At 32.9% G+C, this 18328-nt stretch overlaps 1 protein-coding gene across 12 annotated transcripts in view; it reads right to left on the reverse strand.

Moving 5' to 3' along the window:
- The window catches only part of LOC125651974 (H(+)/Cl(-) exchange transporter 7-like), a 65004-nt gene that overhangs the window by 23586 nt on the left and 23090 nt on the right, over window positions 1-18328 (reverse strand). For 10 of the 12 annotated variants that reach the window (XM_056152762.1, XM_048880853.2, XM_048880846.2 and 7 more), the window contains 4 exons: window positions 9470-9625; window positions 7361-7435; window positions 4263-4328; window positions 1204-1339 (listed from right to left, as the gene is read on the reverse strand). In XM_056152762.1, the coding sequence (XP_056008737.1) occupies window positions 1204-1339; window positions 4263-4328; window positions 7361-7435; window positions 9470-9625 (433 nt within the window). Of the gene's footprint in view, window positions 1-1203; window positions 1340-4262; window positions 4329-7360; window positions 7436-9469; window positions 9626-11077; window positions 18300-18328 lie in introns of those variants that run through there. The other 2 variants (XM_048880889.2, XM_048880867.2) reach the window with 1 other exon arrangement.

Genomic DNA, 18328 nt, shown 5'->3' on the forward strand with positions numbered 1-18328 from the left:
TTCTTGGGCTCATTGACGGATTAAAATTACAACAATGAGACATATGTTTTTCCTCTGTTTACAAATTGTTACATGCTTCCAAGTGGAAAAAATCTGAGGTCCTAAGACTCAGAATGAAAATTACAGAGGTATTCCAGAAAGGTATGATAAAGGGCGAGATCAATAATTCAAGTTATATCACTATTTTGAATTAGTAATATTAACTAATCAAATAGGTGATATTAAGAATTTGTAAATACATGTACATGATGGTATACACTGTGACCCTTCATGAAAAGTATTCCAGTGTGAAGCATTGCAATTCATACCTTAAATTTCATATATTTTCAGAAATGAAGTTTATTTATATAATAATCAACTTTCAATTCTGTCAGAATTCCTAGTCGCTAAAATAGGTGTACTATATTTATCAAAATTCATAGACGCATTGTTCACAACTACAGTGCGTTCATGAGGAAATGTCTATCATTACAATTTGTAGAGATAATAAGGGCCAAAACATTGGAAGCATAAATATTACTGGACATAAAGCATACAATTCATTTTATTATACTTTCATGTAAAATACTCGATTCTGATTGGTCGAGAAGCATTTGAAAAAACAATTGTTACCATCTGAGAACAGAAAGCATGCGCTCTAGGGTGATAGTATCTAGCAACAGGTAACAATACTTGACAACGGGTGATATTATAAAAAATTATCATATGCATCAAATTTATGTGCGTACGGTTCACCATAGATTGTTAGACGACGTCGTTTGAGCGTTTGTAATAAACACTAATACCCGCATCGACATACAAAATATCGTACGAGAGTGATTGATCAAATGTCAAAAGACACAAGTCTTTCTGCTTTGTTGTTTATATAACATTCAGTATAATAAAACAAATATTGCATGTAGTTGAGGGTAACATTGAAAATTTTCACCCCTCGAGAAACCATTGTCAACCTCGGCTACGCCACGGTTGACAATGGTTTTCTCTGGGTGAAAATTTTCAATGTTACCCTCAACTACATGCAATATTTATATATTAACCAACCTTCAGTCAATATTCAAATAAAACAAACCATTTTACTACTCAAAATCAATGAAGATGACAAGATGTTAAATTTCCTCTACCCTACAGTTAAAATTTCTAATATTTTTGGAGATATTACAAAATGGCATCAAACCTGATTTCATATCACTTTACAAAGGATACAGTGTTTAATCAAATCAAATTTAAAGTGTGCAAGTTTTTCCACCACAAAATGAATGGCAGCCGCTAGCAGAGCAGTCCCTATACCAATAAAGAACATCACAAGCCATTTGCTCAACCATCGCAATGTCACCCATCTCTACAACAGAAAATACATTACAAGATTTATTTTTGGCAGTTTTTGAACCACCCCTAAGGTTCCAGGGATGAAGGAGTCCTAAATTTACAATTGATGTCCTTTTTTCCAAAGATGCTTCATACCAAATTTATATCAAGAAGTTAAAAATGTTAAATTGTTAACAGATGATGACGGATGCAGACAAATAAAAATGGTTCACCTGAGAGACTCAGCTGACCTAAAACCCCTAGGCTGTAAACTAGAAAGCTATATGAAAATTGAAATTGAAATTTTAGGGGAAAAATACAAAATATTTCATAATCACTACTTAACATAAATTATAGAAAATATATGACATCATTATCACTGGTGTCGCAGCAGTGTATAAGATTAATAGAATCCTTCATTAGTACGAGTGTGGAATAGGGAAATTCCACCGAAGGGACAAGATTCAGTCTAGGACGAGGCTTTGCCAAGTCCTAGACAGTGAATCTTCCAGGGGTAGAATTTCCCTATCTCACATGAGTATATAATGAAGGATTATATTTTTCTCACATTTTACCTACAGTTAAAGGACACAACGCATGTTTCTAAACTTTTTCATTTTTTCAGCAAAATTAACTCTTTTTATGCCTAAAACTACTTTAAATGTGTTTTAAATGAAATGTTTTGCGTAGTTTTCGAGTTTGAAAGCGATGAAATTCAAATCTTGCGATATGCATATTTTCTTTCGCTAGTTTACGCGCCATTTTGTGTGACGTCATATGCGCCCTCGGGTTTGAAAACATCTATTAGCCATTTCATAAACAGATTAGATTTAATCGACAAAAAACCAATTGTCACGTTAACGGCTTGTAAATAATAATGCATTAAGATGTTTTGTGCCATGCTCGGGTGTACTAGTTGTCGGTAGAAAGGATTTAGACTGAGTATTTTTCAATTTTTCAAAGGAAGGTACGAGAAAAAAGACGTGGATAATTTTTTTGTTGGAGCAAGAACTTTACCTTAAAAAACACACCCAGTCACCTTTTCAAACATCGCTTGGACAGAGACCCTGATAAACTGCGAGAAAATGGATATATCGAAGCTATAAGCACTGGTAGGCCTATAGCATACATTCTGTTTTGCTCTTCAAATTCAATACACACTCGGATCAACTGACCTTCACCTTGTAACAACATATATCGACGATACAATGTAACTTCGACCAACTGGTAGATTCACAACAACAAAAAAATAAAGATACAAAATAATTGAACTTTTAATTATACAAATAATAGAATATTGTATTTTCTAACTTTAAATTGAATTATAAAATTATTTCTTTATTGAACTCGTAGCATCTTGAGTGCGTCAGTAGGCTATAACGCCGTGCTCCCACTTCGTACTTCCTAAAGACGTGCAGATCACAATTCAAAAATAGTAATAAGATTGCTTTATCAAAATAAAATAATGTGATTACCACTTTAAATTTGAATATTTTTATTGATTTGTGTGTGTATTGTCTTTTTCTTTCTTTCCGAAATGCACGCGTGACAATAGCTTGGCATAGGGCCTAGTTGTCAACAATTTAACGTATCATAATTTGTCTAATCCAAAAATAAATAATGATTGCACTGTTTATTTTAGAAAAACAGCGCCAATTACAGATGTAAAAAGGAATAACATCCCCAAACAGTTTGTAGACAGCGACCCATATAAACATTATTTACTCACAATTTTGCCGATTTCATACACGCTTTACTCGCTATATTTGGGTATTTACGTCGTTATATGTGTGCACTGGTGGCGAACACATATAAAACTAGGACAATTTATCAACATCGATTTAAATGTTGCCCATGGTAAATTAATTAGGCCCCTAAAAGTTGAGTTTTTAATAATATCTCACAGTACTTTCACAATCCGAAGGGCGCATGTGACGTCACTGTACCATGTGACTACCTACCTGATTAATTTGACTTTTTGAAATCGGGGCCTAGATTTAAATCTGTATTGTGGTTAATTATCGCAAAATTTCGGTGAACGATCTATTAGAATTAATTACTATAAGAATAAAGAAAACAAAATGCATGTAATATTGTATACTTTGAAAACATGAGATATGTCCTTTAAGTGCAAAAATTTAGAGCTTTGAAAAAATTCTAAATTATCAAAATCCTCATTTGAACTTCAATGTCAAAACTAATTAGACAGGCAGCCGAGTCCTAGACAGTGAATCTTGTTCCAGGGGCGGAATTTCCCTTTCTCACATTATCACCAGTGTAAGATCGACTTTACCCATGTGAGACAGCTATGTGAGATTTTTCTGTCTCACACTGCTGCGACGTCATTTGATTGTGACGTCATATATTTTCTATGATTTACGTTACACGGTGAAGATTTACGTTACACGGTGAAGTAAAAATATTTTGCATTGTTATCTTTAAATTTTAATGTATATAGCTTTCTGGTGGAGAACCTTGGGTTTCTTAGTTTACACTTACAGTGTAAACCATTTTCGGGAATGCTCTTTCTGCCTATCTAATTAGTTTTTGCACCAAAGTTCAAATGAGGATTTTGATAATTTAGAATTTTCTCAAAGCTCCTAAAGTTTTGCACTAAATTGTAGGTAAAATGTGAGAAAAATATAATCCTTCATTATATACTCATGTGAGATTAATAGAATCCTTTATTAGTACGAGTGTGGGATAGGTAAATTTTCGCTGTGTAACTTGTATCATAAAAAATATATGACGTCACAATCAAATGACGTCAAAGCAGTGTGAGACATGAAAAATCTCACATGGGTAAAGTCTATCTCACACGGATGATAATGTGAGAATGTGCAAATTTTCCCAATGCTAAATACTATATAGTATAGTCGGAGTGGCGGAGTTTAATTTCTAGTACAGGAATTATCAATATTCTGTCTCTGCATCTTGACAATACTCTGTGTACATACCTTTGATTTATATTTTTCTTGATCTTTAAGATACAATACATTCTCACACACATCATAATTCAAGCTCTGAAATGAAACAATTTTAGCAGTTAGGTGATATTTAGAAAACATTGCATTAAGATACACCTTACAATTAACACTACAATACCTTCTGCTAAGTAAGGTTTTAAGCATAATAAGACAGTAGACCCAAATGACTCTTACAAAAATATGATGGACTTTCACATTAGTTAAGGTCTAACAATTTAAATATAAGCATCACCATTTAAACATCCTTCTTATCTGTTTCATCATTTAAACATCCTCCCTACAGTAATTTAAATATGAACCCAGGTGACCCCATCATTTAGACATCCCCTACAATAATCTAATATATATATATACACCCCATCACTTAAATTGTTCATCCCTACCTGAATATCAACATACATCCTTCCTACAAAAATTCAAATATCCCCCATCATTTCAACATCCCTACTACATTAACTAAGACTTAAAATATCCACCCCACAATTTCATCAGCTCCATTCAATTTAAACAATCATTTGCATAATAATGACCTGTTTAATTTGATTCAACAAAATGATCAAAGTAAATCCCCCCTTGAGTGTATGCATACATTTTTGTCTAAAATAATTCCAATAATCAATATCAACTACTTATTAATTTTTACAGGTCAAATACCTTTTCAGAAATTAAATAGACATACAATCAAATTAAAACTGTACCAGGAGACTCAAGAAATCAATATTACACTGTTTACATGAGAATAAAGACAATTATAACGGCAGACAAGGAAAATTTATGATCAAATTTCTAGAGATTTTACATTTTTTTTTTTACCTCACACCAACTCAAATGTTATTGGAACAAGTGATAAAAACATCAACGAGAGAAAACTATTACATTATTCCCCGTCTCATATGTTGTCAACAAATCCACAAGTGGCTCAGTCTTTATGTATAATGTGAAAATTTATGTCTGTAAAAACTGTTCCAAAAGTCAAGAATAAGTAGAAAATTGTCCAATGAAGGTGGCAAAGGGGGTGGTAAATCTAATTAAACTCTGAGACAGATAGTAATCTTGCCTACATCATTAAATGAAGTGAGAAAAGAACTTCAGTTTTAAATATATCTGGTCATACAAAATGGCATCTGAAATAAATCATTACATCTTGGCAAACTAATCAGTATAAATAATGTTTTGTGACATTTAAGAAGAAAATGTAGTTCTTTGTCTTATGGGGATATGCAGGTAATAGAAGCATGGGGGTAATTTGCATAATTAGCAACATGGATTAGGCAGAAATAAACTCCTTTCTTCCATAGTTTTTATACCTCCACAACATAAACAACCAAAATACTTCCTATACTTATAGTCAATAAATTTAGCAGTAACTTGTTCATGTAAAATGAAAGGTTAATGTTTTTAATATCGAGAAAAATCATACATTCATTAACTGAGGTTGGACCCGAGGACTAGAATGTTGCCTAAGGCCATAGGCAACAATTTTTGTCTATGCAGTCTAACATTGAGTTTTCGGCAGGCTGGACAGTTCAAACATCGGATTTGTTGGACTTTTTAATTTATACAGTTATAAAGGGAGCAATTTATAAAGGTACATGTATATCAAAATGTATTGAAACAGCACAAGCAGTTTAGAAGATTGTGTAAACTATACCAATTTATTTTCTATCATACAAAATGAGCAATTATAAAATAATATATAATTCAATTTAGTAAATTTGATGAATAATTTTAAAGAAAGATGCGGACCAATATTGCCATAGCAACACAATGGAAACAGAACAGTGAAATGCATTCCTAGGATGTCACATAACGGGGCTAAATGGCAATTTTGTTTATATGATATACAGAATGTTGAGAAAGTCAAATGAACCAATCAAATACGCCAGTTTCGAGATACGAACTCTTCTGTGTATGAGGTGCATTTAGTGGAACTTTGAATGACTAAGTGGGACAGAGTAGACTTACAGTCAGCGAAGAAGACGATGAAATGCATTAAAAGCGGCTTCTCTTTTAATATGTAAATGTGGCAAATACAAAATACTGTCGAAAGAAATGTTTTACTAAAGTGCAAACATAAAAACAATGTCATATTTGCAAGTAATATCTCAAATATGGTACTTATGACCAACGAAATAACGTTACATGATAAGAATTCTATGTATTTAATTACTCCCTAAATACTTATAACTTAGTTTGTGTATCAGTCGAATTCGGGTGATGTAACAGTGTATGAGAAACTTGCTGAGTACATTCACTTACACAGTGATGAAAATTAGTCCCACTCCCGCGTGTAAACAAATTGTTTCGCGCCTCACTATATACGAGAGTTCTCCAAAGGGAAATAACTCGGGTGTATCTCGAAACCGGCGTATTGCATGTTATTTTGTTACTACAAGTAGAATTCAATTATAAAGGTATAACAAAATGTATTGAAACAGCTCAAGATTATCCCTTATGAAACACTTATTGGTTATAGACTTTGTATGGGAAAATATGACGACTGAGTTTTTTGGCGCGTAGATGGACCGAGCTTGAGAGGTCCATCCGCGACAAAAAACAAGGTCGTCATATTTTCCCATACAAAGTCTACAACCTTTTTATTATATACTTTAAATTTTATTTAGAAACTAACAATAATTTTATTTTTAACAATTTCTTTATTGGTTTAACTGAGTAAAAGATGAAAAACACGAAAAAATTGAAAATTAACGACGTAGAAATTTAATTGTGACGTAATGTTTGTGGGCCGGAATGTTTCCGGGCATATCTCATGTGATATATTTTTCTCAAACGTTTTGTATATTTTTTAAAGAAACAGTTTCATAAAATTGTTATGAATACCATTATATCATTACTGGTATGTGTGTGCTAATTGATAAAAAATTTATTAATACCGCAACATACTTATTTCATCATTTTTATTTGTTACTAAGATATGTTATTTGAGGAATCAACAATCAAATATAAGATTGAACCTACAATTCTAGAAGGGTGGAATTACCTTAAGCTTTTCTCATTTTGGCTTCATTTTTTAAAGAGAGAGATTGAATGGAGTGATATACACCTACCTCCCATCTGGATACCAGTCTTTTTCTAAAACGTGGCGATTCAATACCATACTGTTTAAGCCGTTTCTGTATATCCTGTAAGAATATGGTGTTTTATTATGACAGCGTATACAGCAGGTATAACACATAATTAAACAGATTTCAAACAATGGGTCCTCCACTAACAAACAGTTAGTTGATAGGCTGTAATGCAACTGACTCATCTCAATTTGTCTTATAATAAAATCTATTTCAGCTTTGTTGAAGCTGTTTTCTTTGTTTATTATGTTTACATTCATTTGCCCAACTATCTATTTGTATTGCTTATAGGAGTTATGAGATTGATCACTGTTCGTTATCTTCACCTTGCATTCATGGTCTATGTTTCATGTGTGTAATTGTTTTTCCTTTTTCTACAGAAAAGAAAATCTAGAAAATTTGGAGAGGCTTTATTTTCAGGAGATTGGCATAGTAATCAGAAATTTTAATGAATGCCATAAGCAATTTTAGTTTAATAAATATCTATTTAATACAGAAAAAGATTAGACAACAACCTGTAAGCCTATAAATATCCTCTCGATAGAAGAGGCAGCAGAGGACAAGCTTGTATTATACTTTGGAGTGAAAATACTTCATCAAAGAATGTATGAAAATTCCTGAATTTTTTAAGGTTTCTTATATTCTTAATATCAAATTCAATAACAAAATGAATATATTATAAGTATAAAACTTTTAAACATGCTTCCAAACTCCATATCCAACAGTTTGAACACGAAGTACTGTCATATTCCTCATAACAATTACCACACAATGTTACTCTTTTCCTAACGTAAACCAAATTTTCAAGATAAGTTTAAAATGCCTTCAATTTAACAGTGTCTAGATAGTTTGACCAGTACAACCGCACATAGTTAAAGTAAATTTGTGTACACCTTCAACAAGACCCATCCTTCATGATTGGAGGTTCTTTAATCAAAACGTATGGTAGATACAATGTATTTACAAATTTATAACCATGATTTGGTGCCAAATCTTACAAGTAACTCTTTAGAACTGCCACAGTATATCCCAATATCACAAGGAATTTAACCAAGGGGGAATGAGCCATTGGATGAATATTGCTAATAAACAAATTGCCATCAATGAATGAGAGTGAATATTACGAATAGATAAAATGTCATCAATGAATGAGAGCAAATATTGCTAATAGACAAAATGTCATCAATGAATGAGAGTGAATATTACTGACAGATAAAATGTTGTCAATGAATGAGAGTGAATATTGCTAATAGATAAAATGTTGTCAATGAATGAGAGCGAATATTACTAAGGCCAAGTAAAATTAATTAGTAGATTATCGTTCAAACTTCACAAAAAAATGGGGCGGGTGGGAGGACTTTATTTTTTATATTTTATTTTTCGCCATGGTATTCTTGACCTCGAAAATGCCTTCTCTCATTGAGAAAAGGCTTTATAAATCATAATTACATGTGTATTTGGGTTTCTAAAAGGCAAAGTGAAACAAAGTACGTTTACGATACCGGACCGGACATAAAAATATCCGGAAATCGTAATTTTGAAAAATAAAAAAAAATCGGGGCGGGGCGATTTTTGAGGGGCCCGCAGGAATGATAATCTACTAATTAATTTTACTTGGCCTAATAGATAAAATGTCATCAATGAATGAGAGCGAATATTACTAATAGATAAAATGTCGTCAATGAATGAAATGAATATTGCTAACAGACAAATTGCCGTCAATGAATGAAATGAATATTGCTTATACATGTAGATAAAATGTCGTCAATGAATGAGAGCGAATATTACTAATAGATAAAATGTCGTCAATGAATGAAATGAATATTGCTAATAGACAAATTGCCGTCAATGAATGAAATGAATATTGCTTATAGATAAAATGTTGTCAATGAATGAGAGCGAATATTGCCAATAGATAAAACGTCGTCAATGAATGAAAGTGAATATTACTGACAGATAAAACACTGTCGATGTACCTTCATGTCGATTTGAGGACCACAACATGGGATGACAAATGTTTCATTCCCCCTGGTTTCACTACATTTTGTATTTGAAGGTATTTTGTTTAGTTAAAGGACTGTATTGTCTTACCCTGAATTTAGAGGACAGAAGAGCAGTGATGCTGTTGTGGTTACTGAGCGTGTCTCCTTCATCATCTATGTCGAACTTGAGCTCCGGCGTCGGCCGACTGGGCACTCGGTTGGCGTCCAACTCATGCTCTTCTTCAGATACTGGTGTCACATGGAACTGTGTAAAATACAACACACAGACAACATTGAAGCAGTGTTTTTGTAATAAATATTCATGGATTTGAAAGAAAATTAATGGTTTTTTTCTCTTCCCTTACTTGGAAATTCAAAAATATATTTACCATACTTATTTGAGCATGAGAATCAAAACAAAAAAATGCCAACTCTCTATATGCAATGTGAAAATCTCTATTATCGATAAAGATATAATACTTCTATTGTATGACTACCAGATCTAAGAGTCTAATCAAATCAGATCCTTTGATCCATACCTTTAGTACATTGTAGTGAAATGAAAGAGAGGATCATAGAACCTAATTTTAATTAGATTGAAATTGGTAGACCATGTGTGTTAAAATGATGACCAATCACACAGTAACCTGAACGTGAAACTTACACTACAGTGATACTTGTCTCCGAAAGCCAGCATTTTTACTCAATTCAAAAAGATTTTACTATTCAAGTGACCTGTAATATCAATTTGTTCAAGTACAGTAAAACAAGCTTATAGCGAAGTGCTGGGGCAAAAATTTTGATTCACTGTAAATGTATTTCATTATGTCCAATAAGTTCATAATGTTCTAAAATTTCAGGGAATGAAAATCATTAACTGTAAGCGTGAATTAAGTGTGTTTGCTGTAACTGTGTTTTACAGTAATATACAACATTTTTATTTCCAGTTTTATCTTGCATTATTCATTTTTTACAATTCCACCAACAAAAAGGTAAAATCTTGACAATCAAATGAATTTAAAACTCAACAAAACAATGGTCATAATTGTGTCCAAGTCGAAATATTTCCGACAATAAAATTTGTTCCTACTGAGAGATAATCAAGTTCTCATGCAGCTTCCATCGATTCCAGGGTGACAAAAAAAGTCAACCCAATTGGAGTTTTTGATATAGTGGTTTACATACACAGCAAATTAGATTAAGTCTTTAAAAAAATCACAAACAAATCAATGTATGTACCAGCATTAAGTCACTGAACCAAACATATCACTTACACCAACATTCAAGTTACTTGTGTTACATCAGCCATAAATTATTTTTTAAAATTCTATAAAACAAAACACTTCCATACACAACAAAACCTTGGAATATTTATTTTTTGATGACATGCCTAGCTGAAACAGAAACACAACTGATCAACATTTGACAAAAGATTCTACGGAGTGCTTTTTACAGAACAAAATTTTACTTCATCTAAATTCATACTTTGTGTGTGTGTGTACATATTGTGCACACATGCATACACATGTGCACACATATACACTCTTGAATGTGTGCTAAATTTCTATGGACTTTACAATTACTAGCATTTTATTAAGGGTTGCATGTGATTTCATACCATAAAGTCACAACATTTAAGAGTTGTAAATTCAAATACACGTACCAATTGTTGTACTATAGTAAATGATAATATTTGTTACATGTACATTTTACTAACCGGCAAATCCAGGAAACTGATTGCTCCAACTGTAAACACCGTCACTTGTCGAATGGAGCGCACGGTGACACCAGAGGCAGACATAACTATCATTATTTCCACAACTTAAAACACCTACATTTTGAGTTCACTGCCATTTTTCCAAAAGCCCTGAATTTGGCACCAGCACCACTTCAGAAACCCAGACCTAGTGTTTGCAAACTCCCAACAGTGACGCAGTACAGTTTGAACAAGTCTTAAAAATCAATTTTGCTATCAAAGACCAGAAATTCACATACACCCTAGAACAAAGTTTTCACATGGTGCCATTATCGGACAGCCTACAGGTCCCACAGCATAGAATGAACAGTATCACCTTCAGGGTTGCCACTTTTCTTTACTTCTGATACAAACACCATGCACACCACACTATAAAGACTAGAAAAAACAGTCAAATCAAATTATCTATTTCATTTACCAAAATGAAGCAGCATGCCTGCTTCTCTGAAAGTTAAAATCAATGACAACTGAAGAAAAATGACTCAAGACAACCAGCAACAGATTCACAACACATTTTCCAGAATTCTTTAGGGATAACTTAAACATCCTTCAACAATGAATATATAAGTTTCAAGTTTTACTATGTCTATAAGACATCCACCTATACATGATCATGTATACAGTTCTAATATACACAGTGCCATACTTCAATCTAATACTTATATTTTATACACTTAATACATTTCATTTAAATTCAATGCAGTAAAAAATAAAATGTGTAATGGCAAGTGGTCCAATTTTGAAAGTATAAACTTTTAGAGGACAAAATACTGGTGACCAACAGGAAATGGGGGGAAAAAGTTGTTTGGGTCAGGTTTAGGGGATACAAATAATCACTATAGATTTGTGTAAAGCAGATCAAAATACTGGATCATGATTATAGAATGAGAAACAAAATACTACTGTTGTTTGGCCTATTACCACTTCATTTTATAAGAATGATATTCAGAGAATTCACTACATGTCATAATATCAACATTACAGATTCCAAAACCTTATATCAGAAGTACTTCACCAATCAAATCCTGCAATTGTACAATACTAATTTCTTAATAGTCTGTTTTGTTTCATTGCTCACTCCACTACACATTGACTGATTCACATGAACCCAGCATAAACACAAAAAGATGCCATATGGTACACAAAGAGCTAATTCTAGAACCGACATAGCAGAATATAGGCTTTGGGTTCAAACAAGTGTTTTTGTATTGCTATAATATATGTTTAACCTCATTATCAAGATTGCAGGGAGAATTTGCAAACAAAGTATTTTCACAACTGTATCAATTTAGCCAATTGATTCTTTGGTTGTTTAAATTCTCTTCCTTTCACCTGTTTCATGTAGGAACAGAAATTCCTATGTACCAAAAATAGATTTGTTCCTTGTCAATTTTATACAGAATGGACAGATTTATATCCTATAGAAATGTTGGGGGGGGGAGGGGAACAAGAAAAGACTTTATAAGAGGTCAGAGTTCTGTGCATATCAGACGGTGAAAAAATATAATGTTTATGAAATGTATCTAGACTTCCAAAGATGGCCATTCAGTCCATGTAATTGCATGAAGATAAATTGATGACCTTGACGTCACATGCAACTTCCACAAAGTTTGGACCTCAACATAACTTGTCTATAAATAGAATTTTACATACAACTGGTATGACCATGCATGGTTAAAAATTTAACCTTTGACATATGTATCAAGAGTTTTGGTCATGTCCTCCACTTGACCTTACAAAGTCTCTAATCATTCAAAATTCATGATTAACATTAAAATTGAAGAAAAACCCACATACATGCCAAAAACAACATATCTTCTCATCAAGAAAATACCTCAAACAAATTTATGATCAGATATTGCTTACCAAATTACAAAAGAATGAGAAGCATCGTTTTTGGGCTCTCAAGTTTTTCCCAATTCAACATATATTATTTACTTGACTAACCTAAGGGGTGATCCTATAAATATTTACTATAGTATTAGTTATAATACTATGGTCTGCCGTTGTTCATTATTTTACGTATATTACTGTAATATTGGTAATAACTATTCTCTTCTGAATCTGGAAAATTTTATGGGGTGTGTTAAGCAACCTTAAATATCTTAGCAATATCTGAATGCATGTTACCAAAATCTTTTGACATCATTCTTACTTTTACTGTGGATATAGGAAAAATTCAATGGATTTGCTTGAACAAACCGTCACAGATGATCTTGGATTGAGATCCCCGGTATTCCTTAAAGAACTCATATTAATTGCTCTAATTCCCTGATCATCAGAACTAAATTAGCATTCTTCATGTGATGGTCATGATTGTAACACATTCCACTTGGCACTGTAAGGTGTATAGTCAGATTCAAATCTATTAAAGCCGTTATCAAAAAACCAATTCTACCGCACAGAAATAAACATTTATTTGCCAATCTTATCAAAATGTCTTCATAAATTTTACTTACAATAGAAAAAAAAAACCAAGATTGCCCAAAGACTAAAATTTTCACCTATGTCACTTGAACCTACAATGTTAGATTTTATTACCTGAATTAATGATGTAAAAAAAATCTCTAGACTTGCACTGTGTTAAAGGGGCATGGACACAATTTTTGATTGATTGAAATTGACGGGTTTTTTGTTATAAAAATAAAGATCTTTTATAAATAATTAAGTGGATTAAAAATATTTTTACACAGGATACACTTTGTGTTTATGTAAAAACCAACTTGTATACACAGTGTTAATCTACATCTATAGTGATCTCGATGAATTGTGTGTGCATTTCATAGGACTGTAAGTAAACGTTTGTAAACCACGTGCATAGGTGAGAACACCGAGATTTCTAAAAAGTATGTCAATAACATTCAGTGTTCTGACATAGATTATCGTTACATCAGTTTAGGGAGCAAGCACAAAGTTTTAGTAAAGAACTAAGCTCTTTTCTCTGAAGCCATCAACTTTAGCACCATATGTAAACATAAACATGGCTCATGCTTTGTTTTGAAAAAATGAGAAGTTAAGATGATCTTTGCATTGGTTTTAAGAATTAAGGTTTGTTACTATGGTTTACACATATATCAAATACTACCATATTACTAATTAATATCGAAGTATTATTTTTTCTACCAAAATCATGTCCATGCCCCTTTAAGGACTACAATTGTCCATGCCCCTTTAAGGACCACAAATTATTTAGAGAAACTCAAGGAATCTACAATATGTAATAACGAAACAACTCTAAATTCTGAGTTCTGCGAAACTGAAAACTTAATGGTGTTTACAGAACAAAATGATTATGAACACAAACAAATCAAAGTTAATGTGTATACAACAAAAGACGTCTAGGTTAGAAAACCCACTGTTTAATACAAAAATCTGTGGCAAAAAATTATAATACGCTGAAGTTGGAAAACTCTTAAGTGTTCAGATAGATCAATCTCTTCGGTATGTTGTCATAAAGATTATGTTAGTAAACCCTCAATTAACTACTGTCTTACAGTTTGTGGTAATACATCTAACACTAACATTGAAAGGATCCTTAACCTCCAGAACCGGGCTGCTAGAATTATTCCTGATACAGCACCTGATGAGCCATCAAAACCCTTGTTTGAAAAGTTAGGACGGGTAAATGTGTTTGAATTAATTACGTTACATAAGTGTATTTTATTGTACAAAACTTTTTATATGGTATGAGCCCCGAATATCTTCGGGGACTTTTTGTTTTTCAAACTCATGATTCCTATTCCATGTGTTCAGAATTAAATAATAATCTTCGCTCACCAAATCATCAAACATTCCTATTCTAAACCTCTCTTCTATGCTTGGGGGAACATGCATGGAATAAGCTAGCTACCATTAAATGTATCTACTTGTCTTTAAAAGAAATGTGGAAAATTTTACAATTAGGCTTCATCATTTTTAAATACACAATTTCTTATATACATGTATATATGGTCATACCCCCCCCCCCCCCATTTTTTTTTTTCATCATTTACTTCATACATATACCTTTTCTATACCATGAATATTGACTTCCAGAATTTTCTTAAGTACCACTTTGTTATACATTGTATATAATCATGTAGATTATCATTACATGCTTATCTTTGATTGTACCTATCACTATGTGTATATCATTTATATTCGAGAAGGCCCCGGGGAAGAATAGTACCTGAATTGTACTAATTGGGCTACCTTCTCTAAATAAAGCATTATTATTACAACATTATCGTTTATGTTTCTACTGAGGAAATATATTTAATATTTTCCCTATAATATTTGGACTTGTCACTGTGACTTCAAACTTAATTATAACCACCCCATCCCCACCCCCACCCCCTGAATATACACCAGATGATTGTGTGTCAATTTAACCCCCATCCAGCTTGACTGCTTGAACCTACATTACATGATGCTGCTTGTCTATTTGTTTACAAAGATCTTTTAAGAGGATTATCAATGCTTTACTCCACTTATCCCTGGTCTTTAAGACACCAGGGTCTGAAACTTGAATCTACACTACATATTGATTAGTCAGTTCCAAACATTGCAATCCTTGAAAAGAACATTTCAAAATACTTTTTACATCAGTTTTTTTAAACTGACAACAGAATATAAAGTTTCTACAAATGTTGATGTGCTCAGTAGCTGAAATTGGTTCAAAAGAATTTGAAATTATCAGCACCAGATAATTGGGACAAACTTCAATCAGAAAAGGCGACACTTGAACATTTAAATTGTATTTTGTGAAAGTGTGAAAGAAGATGACGTTTAATCCATATACATTTATACATTAAATTTTCTAAACACTTGCCTTTTTCATTCAAAACATTAAACAATATCAGAGTCTTTATGTGGATATTCTAACAGCACTCTCAATAGTAGCTTCAGAGCAATTCTTAATAAAAATGTTGACAAAAGATTATTTAAATATTCTAAACCTATTCAAAATGCTGGCAACAAAAAAATGAAATAAAAAATTAATTCCTAAACTTCAAATGATGATGTGCACTTGGACATTTTTAAAACAGTTTAAAGATATGAATGTAAAGATGTAACCATTGCTTAGATAAAAATCTGTCATACAACTATCCGGTCAGCAGACTAAAGCATTACACTTCTATAGAATATGAACCCTGCAAGGATTTAACCTTTGCTCTCAATGATGCAATTTCTTACTAGAATAGGTAAAATAAATCTCCTTACCATAAGATAATCATACATACCTTACAAATAATATTTTTCATCCATTACAATTTTCTATATTAGATATGTGTTATACATCCTTATAAGCAATCGAGACTGGTGATTTGTTTAAGTGGGATCTTGGACATCAGAGTGGGGACTAGTTTAAGTGGGATCTTGGACATCAGAGTGGGAACTAGTTTAAGTGGGATCTTGGACATCAGAGTAAGGACTAGTTTAAGTGGAATCTTGGACATAAGAGTGGGGACCAGTTAAGTGGGATCTTGGACACCAGAGTGGGGACTAGTTAAGTGGGATCTTGGACATATCAGCATGGGGACTAGTTTAAGGGGGATCTTGGACACCAGAGTGGTGACTGGTTTAAGTGGGTTCTTGGACACCATAGTGGGGACTAGTTTAAGTGGATCTTGGACATTCCAGTGGTGACTGGTTTAAGTGGGATCTTGGACATCCATCCAAGTGGTGACTGGTTTAAGTGGGATCTTAGACATCAGAGTGGTGACTGGTTTAAGTGGGATCTTGAACATCAGAGTGGTGACTGGTTTAAGTGGGACCTTGAACATCAGAGTGTGGACTGGTTTAAGTGGGATCTTGGACATCAGAGTGAGGACTGGTTTAAGTGGGATCTTGGACATCAGAGTGGTGACTGGCTTAAGTGGGATATTGGACATCGGAGTGGTGACTGGTTTAAGTGGGATTTTCGACATCAGAGTGGGGACTGGCTTAAGTGGGATCTTGGAAATCAGAGTGGGGACCAGTTTAAGTGGGATCTTGGACATCAGAGTGGTGACTGGCTTAAGTGGGATCTTTGACACCATAATGGTGACTGGTTTAAGTGGGATCTTGGACACCAGTGAGTGGCACACATAACATAATTTCTAATAATCATGCAGGCCATGAACCTGCATTTCTCTATATGGAATTAGACATGTATTTGTATTCATACTTTTGCAAAAATCTTTGGCTTGATTTCAGTCCTGGAAGGAATAAACTCAATGGAATATAGTGGAATATTGGTTTTAAAAATGGTAAATAACCGTTTTCCACCTAATATCATCTAGTGACATTTACAAAGATTCCTACTGATATATATGTACAAAACTTACCAGGCAACCTCTTCTGGTCAACTGAATAACTTTCACTGACAGTTATACAGCACAGTACATCTTGACACCTTATATTTTCAAATCATATTTTACCATCTACTTGATTAACTAACAATTTTGAACGATTAAGTGGATTTTCTTGTCTCCAATATTTCATTTTCCTTGCAATATATATGAAATGGGTAATTAACTGGTAATTAAAAGATTGAGAACTTCAGCAGCATTTTATAAAATAATTTCACACTTTGTTTTGCACAAACAGTTATACCTCTGATGGCAAACAATCAATTCCTACCAGATGATGTTAAAATCTATCACCTGTAGACATGAAAGCAATGCTAGGGAAATAGAACTGGGCTGAAGACTTTAAATTTACAGGCATTGCCCTACACCACACTATCAGCTGTTCAGAAAACACAACCTTCCTGGCATCTGTGGAACAGAGATCCTGAGAAACCAGTCTGCATAATCACCTTGACATAAAACTTTACAAAAGCAAAGATTCTCCATCAGTCATCAGAAAAAAAATTCAGTAACACTTTTAACCGTAGTCTTAAGAAATATAATAAAAGCAAACATTAAAATACATGTTGTATGCATGACCTTAATTTATACACAAAATATATATTTTCTATATAGAATTTAAAATTTACAAAAATTAATTCAAATTTTCAAGAAATAGGTTAATTCTGTTGACCTTTCCCCATCATCAAAGTCTTATAAATATGGTTTACTTGTATCCATGAATTGTGCAGGTTGATCATATTTAGTCATTTATATAATCATATAAAACAGGTGGACTGTACGTGACTAACTGTCCTGTTCTCTCATTACCAAGCAATCAAAGCGTAATAGAAATCAAGTTGAGATGAAAAAATACCACCTTTTTAAGGAGTTTCCAAAT

This window comes from Ostrea edulis, chromosome 1 (assembly GCF_947568905.1).
Source record: "Ostrea edulis chromosome 1, xbOstEdul1.1, whole genome shotgun sequence".
Taxonomy (NCBI): Eukaryota; Metazoa; Mollusca; class Bivalvia; order Ostreida; family Ostreidae; genus Ostrea; species Ostrea edulis.